The 21397-nt window shown below is 37.7% G+C and overlaps 1 protein-coding gene across 11 annotated transcripts in view; it reads right to left on the bottom strand.

Annotated features, from left to right (window-relative positions):
- Positions 1-21397, bottom strand: part of CDC42BPB (CDC42 binding protein kinase beta) — a 90736-nt gene that overhangs the window by 36183 nt on the left and 33156 nt on the right. For all 11 annotated transcript variants that reach the window (XM_021541356.3, XM_021541357.2, XM_021541361.2 and 8 more), the window contains exons 3-8: positions 13580-13663; positions 9919-10014; positions 5454-5602; positions 3473-3566; positions 1960-2160; positions 837-1085 (exon numbers count right to left, since the gene is read on the bottom strand). In XM_021541356.3, coding sequence (XP_021397031.2) covers positions 837-1085; positions 1960-2160; positions 3473-3566; positions 5454-5602; positions 9919-10014; positions 13580-13663 — 873 coding nt within the window. The remainder of the gene's footprint in view (positions 1-836; positions 1086-1959; positions 2161-3472; positions 3567-5453; positions 5603-9918; positions 10015-13579; positions 13664-21397) is intronic.

Here is a 21397-nt window from a genome sequence, read left to right as displayed (position 1 = left end):
GACAATTGGCAGTTATGCTCCACTGCCCCTGGACAAGCTTTATTTCAGATTAGGTCGCCTAATAGAATGACTTGAATTTCGGAGCCTCTTGAACTGGCACTTGAAAGGGCAGCATTTCAACAAGTTCAAAGCACAATGCAGCCAGTAAAAGGAAACCCAAAATTTCAAGTTCCTAATTAAAAGTGACCTGGCACCAAAATGCATGCTGTTAGTCTTACTGTTCTAGTTACTGTCAGACGTGTAATCGAAAAACATGCCAAAAGCTCTCCATTTCTTGGAATACAAACTGGTGAAAAAAATACCACAAAAGCTCTCTACTCATCCTGAACCATTTGTAAACTACAAGAAACACAAATGGAGGAGTGCAACACCAATGTTCCCTACTTCAAGAAACAGCCTCCTGATTCTTAAGTCAGTGGAGAAGTAGCAGGACGAGTCCTCTCACTTGGACAGCTGTGCTTGCAATCTACACAGAGAATATATGTGTATTTGTAAAGACAGGGTTTTTTTTTCATCTTTGAAAAAGCATAAATACAAATACCAGCTCCCTGTTAAGGTGAACTGAAAGGGCAACTAAGAGGCCTTTTTCCCTACCTAAGTATGTTTTAACTTTGACCACGTAACAGTAATGCGGTCTGGCAAGTGCTACCACTTAAAAAAGCAGCTCCTGATTTCTGATAACACAAAATGCCAAGAGATGAAAAACTTGAATTTTTCACATTTGCAGTGACTTATTTTTCATCTCTTTATTTATTTTGAAGTAAGTTCTCACTACTACCTTGCGGTGCAGCAAGGATGCATACTTCCATTAGTAACATCTAAAAACAAAGACTCACTGGATTTCTTAGTACATCATCATCTACATCAAAGTTCGAGGTGTCAGAAGGACTGCTAACTTCTGGAATGTAAGGTGCCTCTAGGTTTCGGATGTTATCCCAATTAAGTCCTTCAAAAAATGCATGAGACTTAAAATCCTCTATTCCATTCTGTCCCAGTCTACGCTCCCTGCTGCAGATCAGTCGCTGAATAAGATCTTTTGCTTCTTCAGATACATCTGTAACATGGGATGGAAACTGAAATCGTTCCTAGAAAAGAAAACAAATGAAGAAATTTTTAGAGAAGGAATTAATTTCAAAACTTAAAACTGTAGTTACAAAAAAGTCATTAAACTACACCACTAAAACTCAAAATGAATAGTTAAATATTGTTCTAGTTACAGTGAGTAATGACAGAGCACAATTCAATACATTCAGTGACATACTTTTTTTGTCTTAAATTGGATTTCAAGTAAAAAATATTTTTTCAATTTCTTTAAAACAGGTCTTTTTGATCTGTGATTACAATAACTGTGTTAGGAAAAGCAAACTTTTTTTTAAAAACATACCACGATTTTTGCACACTACAATATATTAAAGCTCATACAATAAAGATAGACTGGGTATTCTTAGTCAGAGGTCCACTCCTGGAGATGTACTCCTCAAGATTAAATTAATTTCAACTCTTAAAACCCCATGATGTTAGTCAATTCTTTATGTTGTCATATTTAAGAATGTATTTTTCTAATATATAGGTTAAATACCTGTTTTTCTTACCAAAATCTAATCTACATTTAAAAATATTTCTATTATCATAAACAAAGATCTAAAAAGTGTAATTACCACTAACAACTGAAAATACTGTAGACTGAAGAAACTGGAGCAGATTTTAATTTTGATTTTGTGATGATTGCTTAGATTTTCCAACAAAAAAAACAGCATTTAGAGAAAAATTTCAATTTGTCAAAGAATTACATTTCTGCAGTTCAGAGAAGATAACATTCCTAATACCTGAACCAACATACCATCATGAATATAAAATACTATGAAACAGCAAACAACTACCATCTCTTCAATATCTTTAAGTGATAAGTTTCTCTGTAAACATAAGCTCAGAACACAAGAGATTTAATACAGCTCTTACTTCATGATTCATTATCTTCCCATAGGTTTCCACCAGTGACTCTGCATAGAAGGGTGTTTCACCATACAGCATTTCATACATGCAGACACCCAGTGACCACCAGTCACACTCTGGCCCATATTTTCCCATTCCATCTTCCATTGCTTGCAATATCTCAGGAGAGATGTAGTCAGGAGTACCCACTGCTACTGATGACTGTACCTTAAAAATAAGGCAAACATAATTCTCATAAGTTTCCAGTTTCTCTCAGCAATTGTTTTATTCAAACACTAGTATTTCTGACAGAGACTCCCCAACATGGTTCTGGAGAAGGAAGAGATTCATAAATTCATAGCAACATAACAAAGGAAATATTAAAAAAGTAACAAAGACTGCCAAGATTAAGTTCCATTCTACTGCTACATAAATTCAGTTGATATGTTTTATTCTGAACACAGTAGGAACCCAAAATAATCACAGATACTGTGAAAGCAGAAAGACAAAATATATTTTGCCTTTGTGGCTGTTTATATTTTAAAATTGCAATTTACTGCCCAGAAGTTGAAATGAAAAATGAATAAGTAGGGAGACCAGGTCCTACCCCTGAATTTTACAGTTCCATTTGAGGATTGTAGAACAAATTTCCTGGGTAAGTTTTATTATGTCAGAAATCAGTCAAATGTTTATTGCCTAATGTGCAACTGGATGTACTACAAGAAAAAGGTGAAGAGATTACTCTGTGCACAAGTAGTAGGAAAGCCCTGACCATCAGGGCAGACTAACCTCTAGGAATAGGTTCTCAGTTCTAATGGCTCTTTCATTTTACATTTTTTATGGTAAAGCTCTGACAGGCATTTTATGACTAAAGAACATCAACAAGACATAAGTTTGTGCCAAAACCAGTGAATGATGCTGCATGGCATATTTTGGCAGGACTGGCACCCCTGGAAGTGCCCTAAATGAGGCAAAACAAACAAAACCTGTCACAAGCAATTCAGCTTTTAGAGGTAAATCCAATCTGCTGCACAAGATGGCCAATTACCATCATGTTACTGCTCCGTTGTCAAAGGCATATAAAACAAACTGCTTATTAATTGCAGAATCAAGACAATCATTTAGGTTGGAAAATACCTTTAAGATCATTATGTCCAACTGTTAACTGAGCACTGACAAGTCCACCTGAATTGTGTGCCCAAGCACCACATCTGCACATCTTTTTGATACCTACAGGGATGGTGACTCACCCTAACCCCTTGGACTCAAATGGTCATTAGAAGAAAAAGTGAAAACCAAAAAAATATAGCAAAAGATAACTTAAAAAGTTAGAAGCCTGTAAAATAAGGAGATGAAGATTTCAAAACTGCATTTAAGTATGCTGAGTTATAAAGCACCCTCAATTTTTAGCGTGTCAGAAAGTTCACAGTCTATCACATCCCTGATGCACACACTGATGATGTCTAATCTCTTTAAAACCAGCAACTCACTTAGAATGCCCCACTATCAGCAACCCAAATAAATGTAGCTTCATACATACTGTGCCATCTTCACTCATTTTCAGACAGGACCCAAAGTCTGCCAGTCGTATGTGGCCATTCATATCCAAAAGAACATTATCAGGCTTTATGTCCCTGTTATAATAGATAGAAGTGAAAGGATTTAAACATAATCTCTACCCTGCTTGTACAGATTAATCTTGCATCAAAATAACATAGAATCTTACCCAATGATATAAACACTTTTTGGTACTATTTATGACTCTCTGCCCCTGACCAACCTTATACCCACCAGTTTTGTTGCACCATAAAATCTGTGTTTCTTTTCAAATGTGAAGTTTTCCAAATATTACTACATGTGTTGAAAAGCTTAAAAACCATACAACACCTTCAGTTTAATCTGAGACTAGAATTACTAGGAGTAAATAAAAATAAGATGCTCTAATGCACCTTGCTACATAGATGTGGAAGCTGATTTTTAAGGTGCTGAATTCCAGTTTCACACTTGACAGTTTTGAGAAAAATCATGACAGATTTAAAAAAGGTACATTTGATACATTTTTCCAAAACAAACTTGAATTAACCTTTTTTAACCAAGGGCTAATGCTCTGAAATTAATTACTGAAATGTCACTAATACTGCTGCTTGTTAGCAGTATTAATACAAAATAATAAATGCTAATCTATGCCTGTCTACATAAATTTAAATGTGTATTTACTTGTGATAATACACAAAAATATGTGTTGAGAAAATTGGACTATGTTACTATGCTTCCCCAAAAAATAATCAGTAATTCTGCATTGTTAAACTCATTCCATACATTTCAGTTCCAGATATTGTCAACATTCTACAACCACAAGTCAAGCTCAGTAGTTGCAGGGGACTGTAAAAACTAATATACAACTATACACTAATTTGTTTTTTAAAGAGCACTGCTCACAGTGGCACTTGCAGCATGAGCCAATCTCTGCTTGGCATGCAGCTCTCACTTGCCTCAGGGACCAGTACTGTGGTTCAAAAAGGCTTAATGCCTCCTCTCTGAGCTCCACTGTCTCCTATCTGCAGCTAACAGGTCATATAAGCCCTTAAAAGGTCCTTGAAACCCTCTCCAGAGCAATAATGCCTCGTCCTAATCCATTTCACTTGCCAAGCAGTAATTTCTTGGGCATTGGCACACACCCTGTTCAAAGGGCATGTTTTGGCCACAGAGCCATACACTCCTATTGCCACAACAGACCAGCATTCAGCCCTGTGAAAAGATTCAGCTGCCCAGTAAGTCAGGCCACCTTCCTTGGAAATTGATGGTAATGGTGCCTCTGGTGAACTTCTCTGAGGCTGTAACATTTTTAAATCCCCAAATATTGTACACATTTACTCACAGGAGTTTTAGAGAGTTTAAACATCTCTTCAATTTTTAAAACAGCAATCAAAATGCAAGCAGAAGAGTTCAAAGCATCATAGCTGAGAATTCCATATGCTTTTTGACCTTTAACTGTACAGCTACTACCAACCACAAACTAGGTTTACTTGATGATAGCCACTGATTCAGAATACACATCTTGTGTGCAAAAACAATTAGACCAGCACATGCCCACTGATCAGAAAACCTGTCTGAGGATGATCTCAGGTAAGTAGATGACTGATGGGCTTACTGTGCATAAATTTTGCAGAATGTCTAAACATCTGTAGAAAGTTCAAACTATTTTGAACTTCTAGGCTGCTTGGACAAAAGCAGATAAATATTTATTAAGTGAATTGAGAATAAGTCAAGAGCCCTGATTAAAAATAGAACAGACCTTAAAAGGTTAGTCAGATAAATGTCACTGCTTCTGATACTAATCCATTAAAACTTGATATTTAAAATAAAGTAGTTTATACAGCTATTATACAGCATAAAGTAAGCATGTATCTATAGTAGTTTGCTTTTGGCTACTGTGTGAATTTGTATACATAGCAGTAAATTTGTAATTTAACTTCAAATAACTGTACTTGTATATTTTGCCAAAAAAGAAGGTATTTTACCTGTGCACATAATGCAGCTCATGTATGGAATGTATAGCAAGCACCATTTCACCAATGTAAAACCTAGCCATATCTTCAGGAAGCTTGTCTTCAAACTTACTGAGAAGTGTCAGCAAGTCACCACCAACATAGTAGTCCATCACTAGATACTGAAAATAGAGAAATAAAGCAATCAAGTACTGAGAGACAGCTGGCAAGAAAAAGAAAATTAAAGTTCATCAGTTAACCCCTGAAAAAAACCCTTTCACTACTTTTTTCTGTGCCTGTGGAAAGCAGTCAAAATTGGTAGTTTTCTGTTTTACTTTTATTTACTTAGTGTAAAAAGGTATCCTATTCCTTTAATAATCACAGTAAGAATGGCACATCAGCGTAACTATGTGATAATGATTGTTCCTACGATAAAAAAACCCGAATAAAATATGACAACAACAAAGAAGTAAATCAGGATGAGTTTATTTCTGTCTTAATTAGTATCACAAAGAAAATGATCTAAGATCACCAAAACTGATGTATGGTATTGACTCTTAAACTGAAAATTTCCAGAGGATGATGAAAGAAAAAAGAAGTATAGTTAAAATCAATATTTGATGCAGCTGAGTCTAAAATACACACTTCATTACTACTTTTAATTATGGTACCATTTCAATATTATTCGTTGTTCTTGAAGTGGCACTTATCAACATCTTCAAATACTCATGTTGGTACATTCCACATCATGGATGCATAACACAGCTGGCAGGAGTCTGATGACACTATACATTACTATACTATACAGGGATGCCCATGACAAGCCAAAAGCACTGGCAAGCCAGAGGCTCTAAAGTGGGAAATTTAAAAGTCAAATATTGGTGTTCTTCTGAATATATTTCAGTGAAAAAGTAAACAGCCTCCTAGGCCAATCAGGCACCATCCTATCCATGGGAAGGACCAATACTGATAGGCTAATATGAAAGAAAAGCACTCAGGCATGCTATTTGTTTCTCATACTACAAAACAAGGATTATGGTTGAGGTACTTCTTAGCAATATCCACCAAAATCCAGACCATCACTATATGTATAATGACTTCATCTAGTACTACCAGTCTTGAGTCAATTTGTTCCATGTTTCCCAAGATGATGTGATATGTGGTTTTAAGACTCACTTTGCTTATTCTGGAATTAAGTTTACAAAGCCATCATGTTATTTTTCTCCTCAAAGTAAAGCGACCTAGAATCTACTGTCCCTGCCACAGATTGATTCCATGAGGGAAACAAATTAAAGAAGACAGAAATGCAAAGAACTGCAATGAAGTGCAATACTAGCCATTTCCTCTCTATCTTTTGGATTAAAAGAGTGACTCCAAAAGCCACAGGTTTTGATATTTTTCTCTATTTTATTCAAATAACCACTTAATCTGATAAGCAAATTGCATCATTTATGTTGAAATCAATCTGTGGGTATTGCTCCAAGGAACTTTAAACATGTACTGAACTTCTACACATGCAACATTTATGTTTGAAAACAAAATGCTACAGACAGAAACCATCAATCCTCTAAAAGAAATATTAACTTGAAGTATTTTCTCTCAAAATCAAAACAAAGAGACTTTATAGAAACTTCTGTGGGAAGTGAAATATCCTCCCTGCCAGAGACAAGGTAATGTACTTCTGTCAGCTCCCAAAACATTTATAACTCAACATGAACTCAGGTGACCCATGAAGGAAGGCACTTGGATCATAGAAAGATGGTGAGAGATCTCATCTTTGAGGAAGCAGAACTTTATTAATTTTTCAATTCAAAATTATCTGCTTGCCAGGAGGTGCTTCTCCCTTCTTATGGCATTAAAATAAAAGCTTTTTTGATGCTGAAATCTCGCAGTAGTGCATTTCTTCCAGGGAATTAACTACATGGAATGGTGAGAGTAGTCAGGAATCAAAGGAAAAAAGGCTATCAAAATACTCTCATGAGTACCCAGAAGCCTTTGAGAGGCTGACAGCAGGGAAATACACATATGCCCTTTTCCATTAATGAGACTGGGAAAGAAAATAAAGAGATCTGAATCAGTAAGGGGTGGAGAACTTCAAGTTCCATGCAAGTTCTCAATATTCATGGACTATGTTTCACTTACATCATATCTGCTTCAGCTAAAACACCAAAGACTGATTTAACCCATCTTGACATAGGCTGTCTCTTATGGAAGCTTTTTAAGAACTAGAAAAAACTTATGTAGCATTTCCATATAATGTAATTTAAGAATTGTCTGTTTAGAAAACAGTAATGTATGGTGCATTTACTTGGTTTTAAAACTACAAGAGCATAACCAGAAAATGAATTCCAGAACATGTTTCAGAGAATTTTGTATTTCTTGCTTAAATATAAGTTCTGCATTATCAAATGCTCTGTTAATACCAAAGGGAGAGAATAAAACCCTAAGTACTTTTAGATTCTACAAAGGCAGCTACTACTTTTCTACATTAATACTTTACTTTTTCTTTGTCTTGCTCTGAACACTTTATCATACAGCCAGAAGAGGCAGAGCACTAGGTGGGAGAACACACAAGGCTCTCCCTCTTCTCAAGGTTACCTTATGTGGTTTTGTATTTAAGAATCACTAGATATAACGCATAAACATCACTGGGTGAAAATACTGGAACCTAGAGGTTTCTCTTGCAGAGGATCAGGTTGGAAAACCAAGCTCTGATGTCTGCTCTTGTTGTAGTCTCAGCTTTTTATTCCATTCTGCAAGGACCAGCTAAAAGGACAGTTAAAAGTAAACTAAATCTGCCCAGGCTCTGTAACAAGGCAGCACTCTCCAGGATGAGGAACAATGTAGCTATAAAATTCTTCAAGCTCCAGAGAGAACTGAAAAAAGATCTCTTAGCTCCTGGACAAGTACTAGATGGTATGGAAGAGAATCTTCTGTCCAGCTTTTTGTATTAATTGATTTCTTGATGTGTTTCACCTTTTCTTCATGCATCACTTACAACGGTGACTGAGATGCAGATCCACTCCATCTGTGAGCACCAGACATTTACAGGAGATGGTTTCTGAGTAACAGACCAAATTGGAAGGCAGCACCTCAGCACATGCAGAAGCAGACCTCAGGCAAGCTGGGAATCTGCTGACTTTGGCTGCCAGGCAGAACTGTTGTCTTCTTAGATACTGGATCTTAAATTAGATGTCTACATTCTGCTGTCAAGTGAAACTTCAGTGTCTGAACACCTTTGGGAACTTTGGGAAAAGATTTCCCCTCTGTGCTGTCTTTGCTATTGCTTGTTATCTCACACAGCTAACAATTTTTCCTTAGGTAGTTCCATTCTTACAAGCTACTTGGAAATACAAAACAGAATGCTTTTTATGCAAGTCTGAAGGTTGGTTCTGTGGGAATTTGAAACTACAAGCTGATTTGAAATCGCGAGGCAGTGCTAGAGACACTACACTGTGAGAGACTGAAAATCTGGACCTATCACAAACAATTCAATGGAAATAGCCTGTAAATGAGGGTCTAAAACGTGACTGGCTATTTTCCTACCATGTGCTTGTTATTCTAAAAATACTCCAAACATGACAAAGTAATGTGTTTTTTCTCAGCATCTGTGGAAATGTTTGAGTACTTACTAACTCTTGCTTATTTCCTGAACTCTTTGGCAGCCTTTTATAAATACAATTTTTTGATTTATATTCATGACTTGCTACCATGCTGCTGAAGTGTTAAGAAGGTGAAAACTTTCACACTACAGCTATGTCAGATGTTACAGAAACAGCAGGTTTGCAAAGCCTGAAGTAGCCGCAGGGAAGCTCTTCAGTACATTGCAGAATATTGGGGCTTTACTGACTTTGCTCCTAACCAGTACTCTGCTGTCTTCTGTGACTAAAGTGAACAGGCTTGTATGTCACAGTTCAAGTGACCAATCATAAAGAAATATCATAGGAGTACAGATTTTCTTTATAAGTGTTTGCTAAAGTCCCTCAAATTATTGAGACCAATCTGCTGATTTAAAAACATATTTTATAGAAATACTTTTAAGAAATAGGCTAATTTTCCCCCAACGATTTTAAAATACAAAGCTTTCAATTACTTTTGGCAGTTTAAAAAAGTTTAAAGTCATGCTTTAAAAGACATTATGAAAATTTTAAATAAAATATTTCTTACTTTCACAGGGTTAACACATCTCAGATTACTTAACTGCAACCTGATCCAAAATACTAAATTTGAACATGGTATTTTTTATGCAAGGGGAGATTAGTTAATTTAAGATGCTTAACTAAATCTCTATATACTACAGTCCTATACAACTTTCTCACTCTCCTGGAGTTACCGTCATTCCCTTTGAAGTTTTTCTTCAAGGAGAAAACAAGAATATTGAAACACTGCTGTGAGGCATGAGGTGGACAGATTTAATGCACTAATATTTTTTAAATATACCAAAAATAAAGTTCTTTCACAAGCCAGAGTTTTTTTTTTACTTATGAATCAAACATACCAAATAATTCTCATCTTGAAAGGCATAGTGCAATGTAGTAATCCACTGACAATCTCCATTCACCAAGACATTTCTCTCCTCTCGGAAGCAAGCTGTCTAAAGGAAGAGAGGGGGAGAAAAGCCATTGTCAACATCAACAAGTAGTTTTCACAGGATGAATATATATGGATGTTTTATGGGATTATTTCAAATTACTGAACAGAGGTCCCTATTCATTGGAATTCAGTCTACACAAGTGACATGCCAGGGAATCTCTGCAGGTTTTAGTTAGGCATTCAGTCATTCTAATCCTGACTGCAACTTTATAAAACAAAACCAAACCAAAAAAACCCAAACCAAATGAAAAAAACACCACCAACCTCCACTAAATCCCAAAAAACTCCACACCAACACACAACACCCCCCAACACCAAAAAACCCACAAGTCAATTCAAGTCAAAGCTAAGTCTTTATTTTAGAAAACATTTTTAAAAGTCAGAAAATAATAACTTGTCACTACCATCTGCAGTAGAAAGATAATGGCTCTAGCAAAGTACATCCGATTCTTCTGATAAAGACCTTTATGAAAACAGTTTCATGTATACTTCTATTACATTACAGTCCCAGTCCAGACACTGCTAACACACTATGGGAAATAAGCAGATTTTACTATGACTGTCTTGTCTTTGTCCAGAATAATACATTTTCATTTTCAATAATCTTTCTTCTACTTCAAACAGCACACTGCAACACTTCATAGGAGCGAGGTCTGTGTAACAGGTTTTCGCAGCATCTTTACATAAAACCAACTTTCATAAACTTCAAGCGGGTTCTCCCCAATAAAAATATATAAATGTTTTTATTGGATCAGAACTATCATGAAACAGACCCTGGGACTCTTCTACTACTCTCAATCCAGAGAGGCATTATCAGGATATTTGACAGGTACAGATTGAAGTGTTTGGGTTCTAGAAAAGAACTCAATTTTTTTTGGTCTTTGCAACTTCTTCAGATGTCTGAGAAAATGTACTATGGAAATGTGCCTGGGAAGCCCAAGCCTTACCATATACTGACTGCACCTTACAAATATATCTCCAACTATTTTCCCCTCAAAGGAAGCAAAATTCAATCTACAATTTTACTGAAGAAGACCATGCTGTGGTCACATTGTAAATTAGTAATCACTGGTGCAAAGAGAAGTAAATTGTAATTAAATGCCAGCTGGGTGGTTTAACGGTTTACGAATGCAAGGCCAAAGTAGCAGTCTGCAAAAAAGGCTGGCAGCTACAGCAGCTCCAAGTAATCCTATCCCCTTCCCACAGCACCAGAGTACTGCACTTCTCAGCTCTCCTGGCACCATGATGTGAGCAGGCTGCCAACACAGAAAACTAGTTTGTTTATTTTTGAAGACATCAGTCCCTTGATCCAGTTCACTGTGCAACCTCAAATAGCGAGGGAATGTTATGAAGACTGAAAACCCAGTAATGCTGCTGAACACTGCATCATGAATTCAGAGCATAAGATTCTCCTTCTCTGCTTACACTAGCTTAAAAGGCTTTGAGACGTGGCTTCAGAAAGCATGACAGGCTACCTAATCAGCCAGTCAGGACTTATTTGGAATTGTCAACAGTAATACACTAATGACTATGTATTTTGCTGTGAGAACGATGAATACAAATGGTGCCTATCAACATAAATGGCATGCCTATTTTTGCTTCCAAACCATTTATGGATGTCAGGTGACATTCACTAACCTTTCCTTTATTTTAGCGACTTGCAACCATATGGGTTTTTTTTTTTTGCAGCTAGTACATGAATAAGCAGTATTTTGCTAACTTCTTGCTACATTTTATGTCATGCACAACAAATATAAACCAGTGTAACAACATGCTTTTTAACCCACTAATAATAATAATATTTTTATATAATAATAGGTGATGTGGGTTAATAAAATACTTGCAGTATGCTTTTTCAGTGGAACTCTCCATTTAAGAAGCTACTGTACTCTTGCAGGCTTAATTTTAAAAATGAACAGGTTTTACCACATTTGGGAAATTTTTAACACCTAGATGTTGCATGAACTTGATATGCAGGCTGTAATGTCCTACTTATCCAGAAAAGCCAAATCAAGCAAGCAAACTGATCAGGAAAAGACAAAGCAGTCCTGCAGAGAAGACAGCTCCTTTATTGTCCTTTGTAGATGGGGAAAATCAGCAGAGACAAATATTTTTTTCACTGTTACTTTTCCTAAGTTTGTGTTGGGAAAACTATTGCTCATTATACACCCTTCATGCCTGCCTGAGAGGATAAGACAAGTTAGTTGCATGATTAGAATACAATTTGTAAACAGCTGTCTTCTTTGCATGCAAAAGCTGCATTGACTTAGGCCACTTAATGAAATCACTTTAAAAATTACTGAAGTAAGGCAGTATAGCTGTATTTCCATTAGAGTTTAGAAGACCTCTGCAAATATTTGTGTTTAAAATAATTCTATACTGCCCAATGAATTAACACAGCTGAAATCTGCATAGAAAAGGCACCAAATTTCCCTCTTACAGGGAAAGGCTTAATGCAGAACTGCTGATGCAGCACAGCCCAGGGTGTGAAATCTCCTGACAGCTCAAAGGAGAGCAGGGTGGCAGCGGCTGCTGCTGCCTCTAAAGAAGTGCATGGATGGATGGACAGACTGTGACTAAATCAGGCAAAGGCAGTGCTGAAGAGGGGCTTAACAAGAGGGAGGAGATTTTGTCACAGGAAAAGGCCTGGCACTGACTCAGTGAAAGGAAGGGAGGGACTAGGAAGGGCAGGCTGGGGGGAGGAGGTGTCAGGAAGGGGACAGGAGAATGGGACAGGGAAGGGTTAGGAAGCTCAAACCTCAGCAAAGCCACTACTGCTTGCCCCTTAACAGAACTGCTACAAGTCCTGATGCAATACATGTCTTTTCTCTTCAAATCTATTGTTCATTTTCTGCTAACTAACATAATATTATGTATGTGCAATAAGGTTTTCCTCTCCCATGGAGGACTATGTATCCTGGAAATACCTACCCTAGAACGCCTCTTCCCACTGTGCATTCTTAGTATTCTTTTCCTAATGTGTGAAGTACTCATTTGCCTTTACATTTACAGAATTTGTTGTGACAGTGTACACCTCCTTTTGCCAAAACACCCCTTCTTAAACAGATTTACCTTCTTAACACATTTTGTTTTATGGTCTGAAGCTGATTCCAAAATATTTAGTTATAGTTTTACTAGCTACATAAATCCTGTTTCAAACGGTAGGATGTAAAGCTCCTTAGTGGATGCTTTCTGAATGGAAGAGAAGAAAGACCTTTTTCATAACGTTTTTGTATACAGCTGTGAATGTCATAGTAGCACCAATCTCAGCTTTCATGTAGTATTTAACTTGCCTTTACTGTAAACAAAAATCTGGCCAATAAATTCAGGGTAAGAACTAGGGCAGACTGTCTGGTAAATGAATACACAGTAATGCTGAGAACAACAGATGCCTGGAAGGGACTGTCAGACTTGATTGCATTAAAACAGCTTAAGGAAAAAAAAAAAGAGAAAAGAACGAAGCTCCTATGCTCATGAAATAATTCTTCTTAGTCTGGAAGAGCTTCAATGTAATCTTCCTAATGTCATTTTAAAAATTCTCTGTGTTAAAAAATCATATTACTTACCTCTGCCCTTTTAAGCATTTCCCATTTATTTAGAATTTTCATTGCATAAATGCGCTCTGTACACTTCATTTTAACAACTGCAACCTGAAAAATTAAGATATTTTTAACAGAAGCATAGTCAGAAAAATACAATATTGCAAGAGATCAATACTCACACAAAAGCATGGTCAGAGAAATACAGTTTTCAAACAGTTTAAGCTTAATTTCACAAATCCATAAAATAAGTTACTAAGGAGTCATCAGTGATCAACTGACACATTGATAAACTGTAGTCTGAGTCTTTGCTCCTTCTGTATTCTCCAACATTACTACTATGTACTTGATGCACCCTGTGTGGTCAAGAGCTCATGATGAAGTACATGGGGGATGATACAGGAGGAGCATGAAGCTTTTCATATGAAGATGTGCAGTAAAGCTGCATTGTTTCCCAAGAACAAGTGGGGCTTGTAGTCATGCCTGCAGCCAGTGGGGCAACATTTAAAAGGGCAGCCTGAGAAAACAAAAAAGGCTGCAGTTAATAGAAATTTGACTAATTTGCTTTCACATTTCAAGTCTCAGAAACTTGAAAGATATTTGCAAATTAGGATGCTTTCGTGTACCTTATGCAGATATTTTAAAAGAAAAAAATATTCATTTATTTATTCACCATTTTGCTTACAGCATTTTACTATGCATGCTGTGTATTAGACTTGCTTACACTGATCTATTACAAACAGTAGCCCTGCACACAGCTGTAAATGGAAGAAAAAACCAAGAATACAAAAACTTCAAGGCTTAGGAATGCAAAGACTTTATTTTGACCAAGAAAATGTCAGTCACTGACCAAAGTCAATATATTCTCAAGGACCAAAAATTAATTATTCCTGTAGTAGTGCCATAATTTCCACAAAGTTCTTCCAGTTGGCAAAAAAAACCCAAAAAAACCAACAGGCATCATGACTAACACAGCAACATTTTCACAGGACTATACATGGACTGCTTAAATATTCATACTGCTATTTCTACTTCTTCTCAGCTCATCTCTATTTTAGAAGCAGAAAACCAACCAGCTTTCACTGCTTCCAACACAGCTCTTGAATAGCTGTGTGAAAAGGAATGACATCACCTCTCCTCTCCTCTTCTGTTGTTCAAAAACTCCTATCTAGGAAGGATTCAGCTACAGCAGCTTTAAGAAGCTGCTGACTATAAAAAAGGTTGGAATAGTTCATGAAGCAGAGCAACATTATAAAAAGTCTTAAGTCTTGAGGAAGGAAGAGGGAAATGTAGTATCACCCTGCACCTTACCAGTAAAGAAGTTCCAAGTGAGAGGCAGGGAAGCTACTGTTTCTCCAGTAACACAAGAACAGGAAATTCACATTTACACACATATCTCAACCTGCAGGTACAGAGCTCAGCCCTCCACCCATCAGGTCACATAGTGGGTGACAGCACCTTGTACACACCTGCACAGCCATGTAACAGGCACACAGCCCTGAAAAAAGGTACCCACTGCAGGAAAGACATGGGAATCTGGCCCTGGACACGGCTGGGAAAGGCAAAGCACTAAGAAGCAGCTTCTCTATGTGAAGTAGAATATCCAGAGCTACATTACAATCCCTGTGTCTCCTGGCCTACAAACACCTCCCAAAGACACTGCTCACGCTGCGGGGGAAGGATGAGCAAGACAAGAAAAGTCTCAAACCAAACACACGAGGTTCCTTGGTACATATGAAACTGTTCAACTGACCTTCTGTAATGGCCTTAAATGTAAACAGCCTTGCTCCTCTTTTCATCACAGCTAAAAGTCATTGTAAAAACCTCTCTCCATGTACTTAATTGGGTCATTACCCTGATCCAGCTGAAGGCACACTCTAAGTCAAACAGTACATTAAAAGCTTTGAGAAACTGCAAGATGCTGACATTACCCACTACACTTTTTAAACATGGTGACTCAGGAAATGCCCACACCTCTGGTGCAGGGACAGGGACAGAGGAGCACCAAGGTTACCTGCTGCAGAGGAATGAACCAACGCTCTGCAGCAAATGCAATTTGCAAGCGTAGCTCTGTGAGCCCTGGTGCAGCAATATTCAAGTTTCATACCACCACAACACTAGAACTGCTCAGTTATTTAAGTACAAATACAGTGCACAAATCAGAACCCAGATAGGCATCTACTGCACTTCATCTAAGGCCATCACTGTCCAAAGGCATTGCAGGATATCACAAATTTGGAGCGTGCTCAACTGTTGAGGAACGATAGAAGCCTGGCATCATGGAGGGCAGGCACAGCTGAGATGTGTAAGTGTTAGAACAAAGTGACAAATTAAACAGGCCTGGAAAAAGAAGAAAGGAAAAGAAGAAAGGATGCCAAGTCTGTAGGACTTATTTAGCAATTCCCCAGTCACTAACTATATTAGTGCTATTTCTTTTCAACTGAAAAGACTGCTTTAAAAAGGCCAATTTAAAATTTCTGGAGGAAGATAATTGTCTTCTGTGGAAGAAAAAGTATAGTTCATAAAAAGAAAGCTGACTCATATTTTCACATTCAGTGGTTATCAAATTATGGCACCAGTAAACACACTGCTGCTGTAGTTATAAGGGTAAGAGTGGGACAGCTTCTCATGTCAGCAGAAAAATTCATTGAACCACACAGCAAATTAGGTAATTCCCCATTAATTTTATCTCTGGAAAGAAATCTTAGGACTGCTTAAGATATCTCACAGAACTGACAGAATTTTTGCCTGACTAGACTCGACTCCTCAACCAATTCAAATAATTAGGATTTTTTTTAAAAGAAAACAAATAGAAAAGCATAACCCAAGCTTCATTGATATTTGAACTGAAACAGGGAAGCACAAATAAAATAATGCCCTGATAAACTCAGTGCTATTATAAGGAAGAATACCATTACAATATTGGAAAAGATCCTTTCTTCCATAAAATACCTCAGTGTTTCCTTGAATTACATTTTTTTACATTCTTCATCAGGTGGCAGCGTTTCTAAGTTTACTTTTGTCATATAATGCTTTGTCTCCTTCTGAGACGTTGCAGTGGAGTTTTTTCTTACTTTTATATTAATTCTTCCTTCTCTGGCATACCTCAAATTCAGTTACAGTAACCACACTGACCACTTTGTGAGATCAGAGGCCTCTTATACTGCAGTTGTGCTAAGCATGCAAGATGTCTGGTTTTAAATATGACGGTTTTTATCCTACATACTGATCCACCACATCTACTAACCAAACTAAAACCATTCAGTTGGTGTTCAGAGATATTCCAAAGGACACAGATTTATACACTGCTACAAATCCCTGCTTTAAGAACAAAAGCATTGATTCTATCTTCAGTTTAAAAGTCTACTGGCTGAACAAATGCTTATGTTATGCACAGACTAGAATTTAATATTCACTCTCTATTTCTAAGACTAATACAATTTACACTGTATTAGAAGTTTAAAAAAAAAATATGCTAAGAATAATGAAAGGAAAAAATGTATAAGCAGAGGTATGATAAAACAGCCCAGGCCTGGAAGAGGTAACAGCTATGACAGACACAGGAAACCATAAATGTCATGGAGAACATGAACAGAGAACAATAATTTGCCATTTCTCATAACACAGATATTGAAAAGCATCAATTTTTTTTAAAAAAAGGTAAGAAGATTAAGGAAGTATTATTGTCACAAAAAAAGTTCTGGAACTCAGCCACAGGCTGCTGTGGCCACCTAAGTATTCAGAAAGTATTTAAATACAGACATGCTTAATACCTGAGTAACACACACTGCAGTGTGGGCCTCAGTGGCTGCTGACCCCCGAGTTAGAGGGGTGGGCTGGGGAGTCCCTGAACCCACAGCCACTGGAACCTGTGAGGATTCAGCTTTGCTCTGTTCTTGAGTTTCTTTCCTGACCTCTCTGCCTCAAAGGGGTGGGACATGAGCTAACCAATTCACACACCTTTGGCCCAGAACTACCACCTTTAATACCTGTGTCAAACTGAGGAAATGACTTATTCCCAATTTGCATCTCATAATGCCAGGCTGGAATGCAGAATCAGGGGGCCAAATGCTCAACAATCACAAAGTAGTCTGGTAGATATTTAGGTGATTCTGTTTTATTAAGTCTTAAAAATGTGACATGAAAAAAATTACAGGTGCAAGGGTTCCCCCACCACTGCAACCCCCCTTCCAGTCTGTATGGATTGATTACCATCTGATTTGATTAGCATCACCATGACTTGTCAGGCTCAAGACTGAAGCAACAAGAAAACTGCAATAAATCTCAAGTATATTTCCTCAAGGATTTCAGAAAGCCAAATGAATCCTAGTGCCTTCACTTCAACAAACTTTCAACATATTTATATAAAAAACAATGTATCAAGAGTGGGGCTAAAGCCATCTAGAGTAACTACAAACCACAACACCCCATCAGATTTGTATTGCTTCTGCCACCTATTTCCTTGCCATACTTCGTGTCTCAAAGCTCTGTTTCCCTTGTAGTGCAATAAAATAAAATAAAGAACCAATATGGCTAAAGTAGCTTTCTAGACTTCAGCAAGAGTTAGTATTTTGCCTCTTTATTGTTTTATAGGAGTATTTGGTTATGTTTTGACCTTCAAAACCCACTCAATACTGACATTTAGGGCTGCACTCTGCAAAGCCATCCAAGGCCAAGTTCCACCTTTCCCAGTGTTCCAATGAAATCTACAGGGCACAAATCTGAGCCAAATAATCCTCTACAGACAAGAGAGAACTTCCCAGCACTGTACTGTGCCCTCTGAGTGACATGATCAGCATTAGTAAGCAGCATCAAGTTACAAATTTTATTTTATGTAAATGGTAAGTATGGTGCAATAAAGTGCAGAAATCATTTACATAGAAGACTGGCTTTCCAGAAAACAATTAAGACAGTTAACATATACTTTTTAAAAATCATGCTGGCATCAATTTCAAAGCAATGACCAAAAAAATTCACTAGAACACTATTCATGCTCATGGCACCTTAAGCTTTCAGGTAAAACTTATCTTTAAGGACTGGACTTACAGGAATAAGGCGAAACCCGACTGCAAAATGTTCTCAGCTGAAGAGGAACACAGACATATAGGTGATAATATTGTGCAAACAGCTCATAATGGCAGGTAGTTAAGAAAAAAAGCAAACTGAATCTGGAATTCACAGGCAGATACGCACCACTGAGGATGGGTAAACATTAGTGCCTTGCAATACAAACTCACTGGAAACTCCACACACAGCCACACCTCAGAAAAATAAACTTCATCTGGACCAGGTGTGAAAGAGGACGATTGAGGTGATCAAGAAACTAAAGAGCCTCCCATGCTAGTGTGGGAATAGAAAAAGCCTTACTTGCTAAAAAAAGAAAAAATAAAATGTACATTATTTTTATTATTCAAGGCCAGAGTGGATGGGGTTCTGACCAACCTGGTCTAGTGAAAGGTGTCCCTGGCCCATGGCAGAGGGGCTGGAACAAGATGATCTTTAAAGACCCTTCAAACTTAAACCATTCTATGATTTTATCTAAAAATAAAATTGGAAGGAAGGGCATCAATAAAAGTGGATGATAAAAAGATCTCTTTAGTCTAATAGACAATAAAATTGCATGGATAAAACAATGTAAAATAGCATGAATTAACCTTTGACGGGAACTTGGAAAGGTTTTAGACATTTGAGGAGAGGTTTTAGTCAAGCCTTTCGACTGGGAGAAGAGACAAAATGTCATTTCAGATGTAAACAATTTACCCATAATGTCTTATTACCAGATTTATAATTTAATATTACATTCATTTCCTTTGGCTAAAGCTTGTTTATGCCGCATTTACTCTACTATTTCTGTCTCATGCTATTGATACCCTGCACACCAGCTACTGCAAAAACACCGCAGCAACTACTTTATCCTCCTGACACTTTCAGATAGGAAAAAAGGATTTGATATAGAGCTCATTAGTTGATAGTTTTAATACTGCATCTTTGAGGAAAAACTGGTCTGGGCTGCTCTATCAGTTTTTTTAATGTCTATTTTACATATAAATTTAAAAACCAGAGTGTCTTTTGATAGAGTTCATATGCCATGGTGCAGATTTCCAAAGCAAAATCAGATTTTTTTGAGCATGCAGTGTATATCTTCATGCTGTGCAAGTAAGAAATCCCTTACAAGTCCCAGCCAGAAAGACACTGCAGAAGAAGAATAAAGGCCCCAAATAGCACCTAAGCTGTTCCTCAGGACCGGGGGTTTGCAGAGACAAATGTCTGCTCCCACAGCAGCACCACAATGAACTGTGTGTGTCTCCAGCCCCTTGCAACCTGCCTGTCTCCATAGTTACTGGGTGCTGCCACACAAACACACACGGAGCTGGGGAGGACTGAGATAGCAACCAGCTCTTTTGAAGCATTTTCAAAACAAAGCAGCTTCTTTCTTCATCCATTTCCACAGCAGAAAATAGCTTGCTTTGATTTAATTTTCTTTTTTCATGAAGAGCATATTAAAGAAAAGCAGGGCTAATTAAATACTTATTTTGCATCGTATTCTGAATGCTTAGACTCTTTGAATTGTTGAATGAAAAGTGTCACATGTGCTGTACAATACTTTGGAATTCTGTAATCTACAGTGTAGGAAGGTACAGTCCCTGCTGGGCACCTAAGGGCAACCACCAAAGCTTCTGAATAGGTGAGACAGCTTTAATTGCAGTCCATAGGCTCCCTGTGCCCTAGGTTAATTTCTAGAAGTACATCAAAACACTGAATTCGGTACCCTACAGCTGTGATTTCCAGGTGGAAAGGGCACAAAGAGCTTTGCCTCTCACTGCCAAGCACGACTGACCGCGGGAAGCTCAGGTTTTACATATTCACTTCTGACTCACTGCAACCTCAGCCAGTATCTCTCACTAGAAATGACATCAGTGATCAGAACCTGTGGTACACAGGTGATCAGCCTTATTCTCTCTCAGCCATTATTTTCTTCTGGAAACACATTTTTCTGTCTGTTGATCCCAGCTGAGACTGTGACTAAGCATCCTGAGCTGAGGTGACGTATTATCACTGAACACTACACAGATCAAGTCTGTACACAACAGCATTTACATGAGAATCCATTTCTAATCCATCCAGAACAGTAATACTTAGGTGGGGCACATTAAGAGTTTTAGTTATTTTTGTGCTAAGCAAGACCAAGCAGTTCCACCCTTCTGCTGGAACCACAGTAAGTATTGCTCATTCAAGAAATCCTTGCTAACAAACAAGGGAAGGAAGACAATTGTTTCAGTCCCATGCTGCCAAATTTCCAGGAGGTGTCAGCCACGTTATACAATCCAAGCTCCCAAACAAGGTACATTTTGACTCATTCTTCCTTCAACAACTGCTCTTTGACTGGAGTGTGTTGATATACAGCAGTTTGCCTAAATGGTCTTTTACACAAAATGAGGACATGTGACCTTAAACAAGCACATTACTGAGGGCAGATGAAGTTTGCAAAGAAGCACATGCAAATGATTAGAGCTGCAGTTCCCATATACAGTCTCCTCTTCCTATCCCTCTCAGCCTGCTGTAAGCACAATTGCTCCCAGCTTGTGTGGCATGTGCAGCCAAACACTAAGCACACAGAAAGCGCTTCTCAGGCTGGCCAGGTTTCCCAGGTAAGCACAATCCCACCAAGCACAGGTTCTTAGGACATCATTTCATTTCAAGTAATGGTCCATGGTGTTTCTAGATGAAAGGAATAGTCAGGCATAGGCAAACTTCAAACCACAGCTTGACTGCTTTTTGGTTTCTTTGTTGTTTTGGTGTGGTTTTCTAAAGGTTGAAAATATGAAAGACTTTTGCATTCTATGC

This window comes from Lonchura striata, chromosome 6, assembly GCF_046129695.1.
Source record: "Lonchura striata isolate bLonStr1 chromosome 6, bLonStr1.mat, whole genome shotgun sequence".
NCBI classification, from domain to species: domain Eukaryota; kingdom Metazoa; phylum Chordata; class Aves; order Passeriformes; family Estrildidae; genus Lonchura; species Lonchura striata.
The sequence above is the reverse complement of the archived record's forward strand: the minus strand, read 5'-3'. Positions and strand labels throughout refer to the sequence as shown.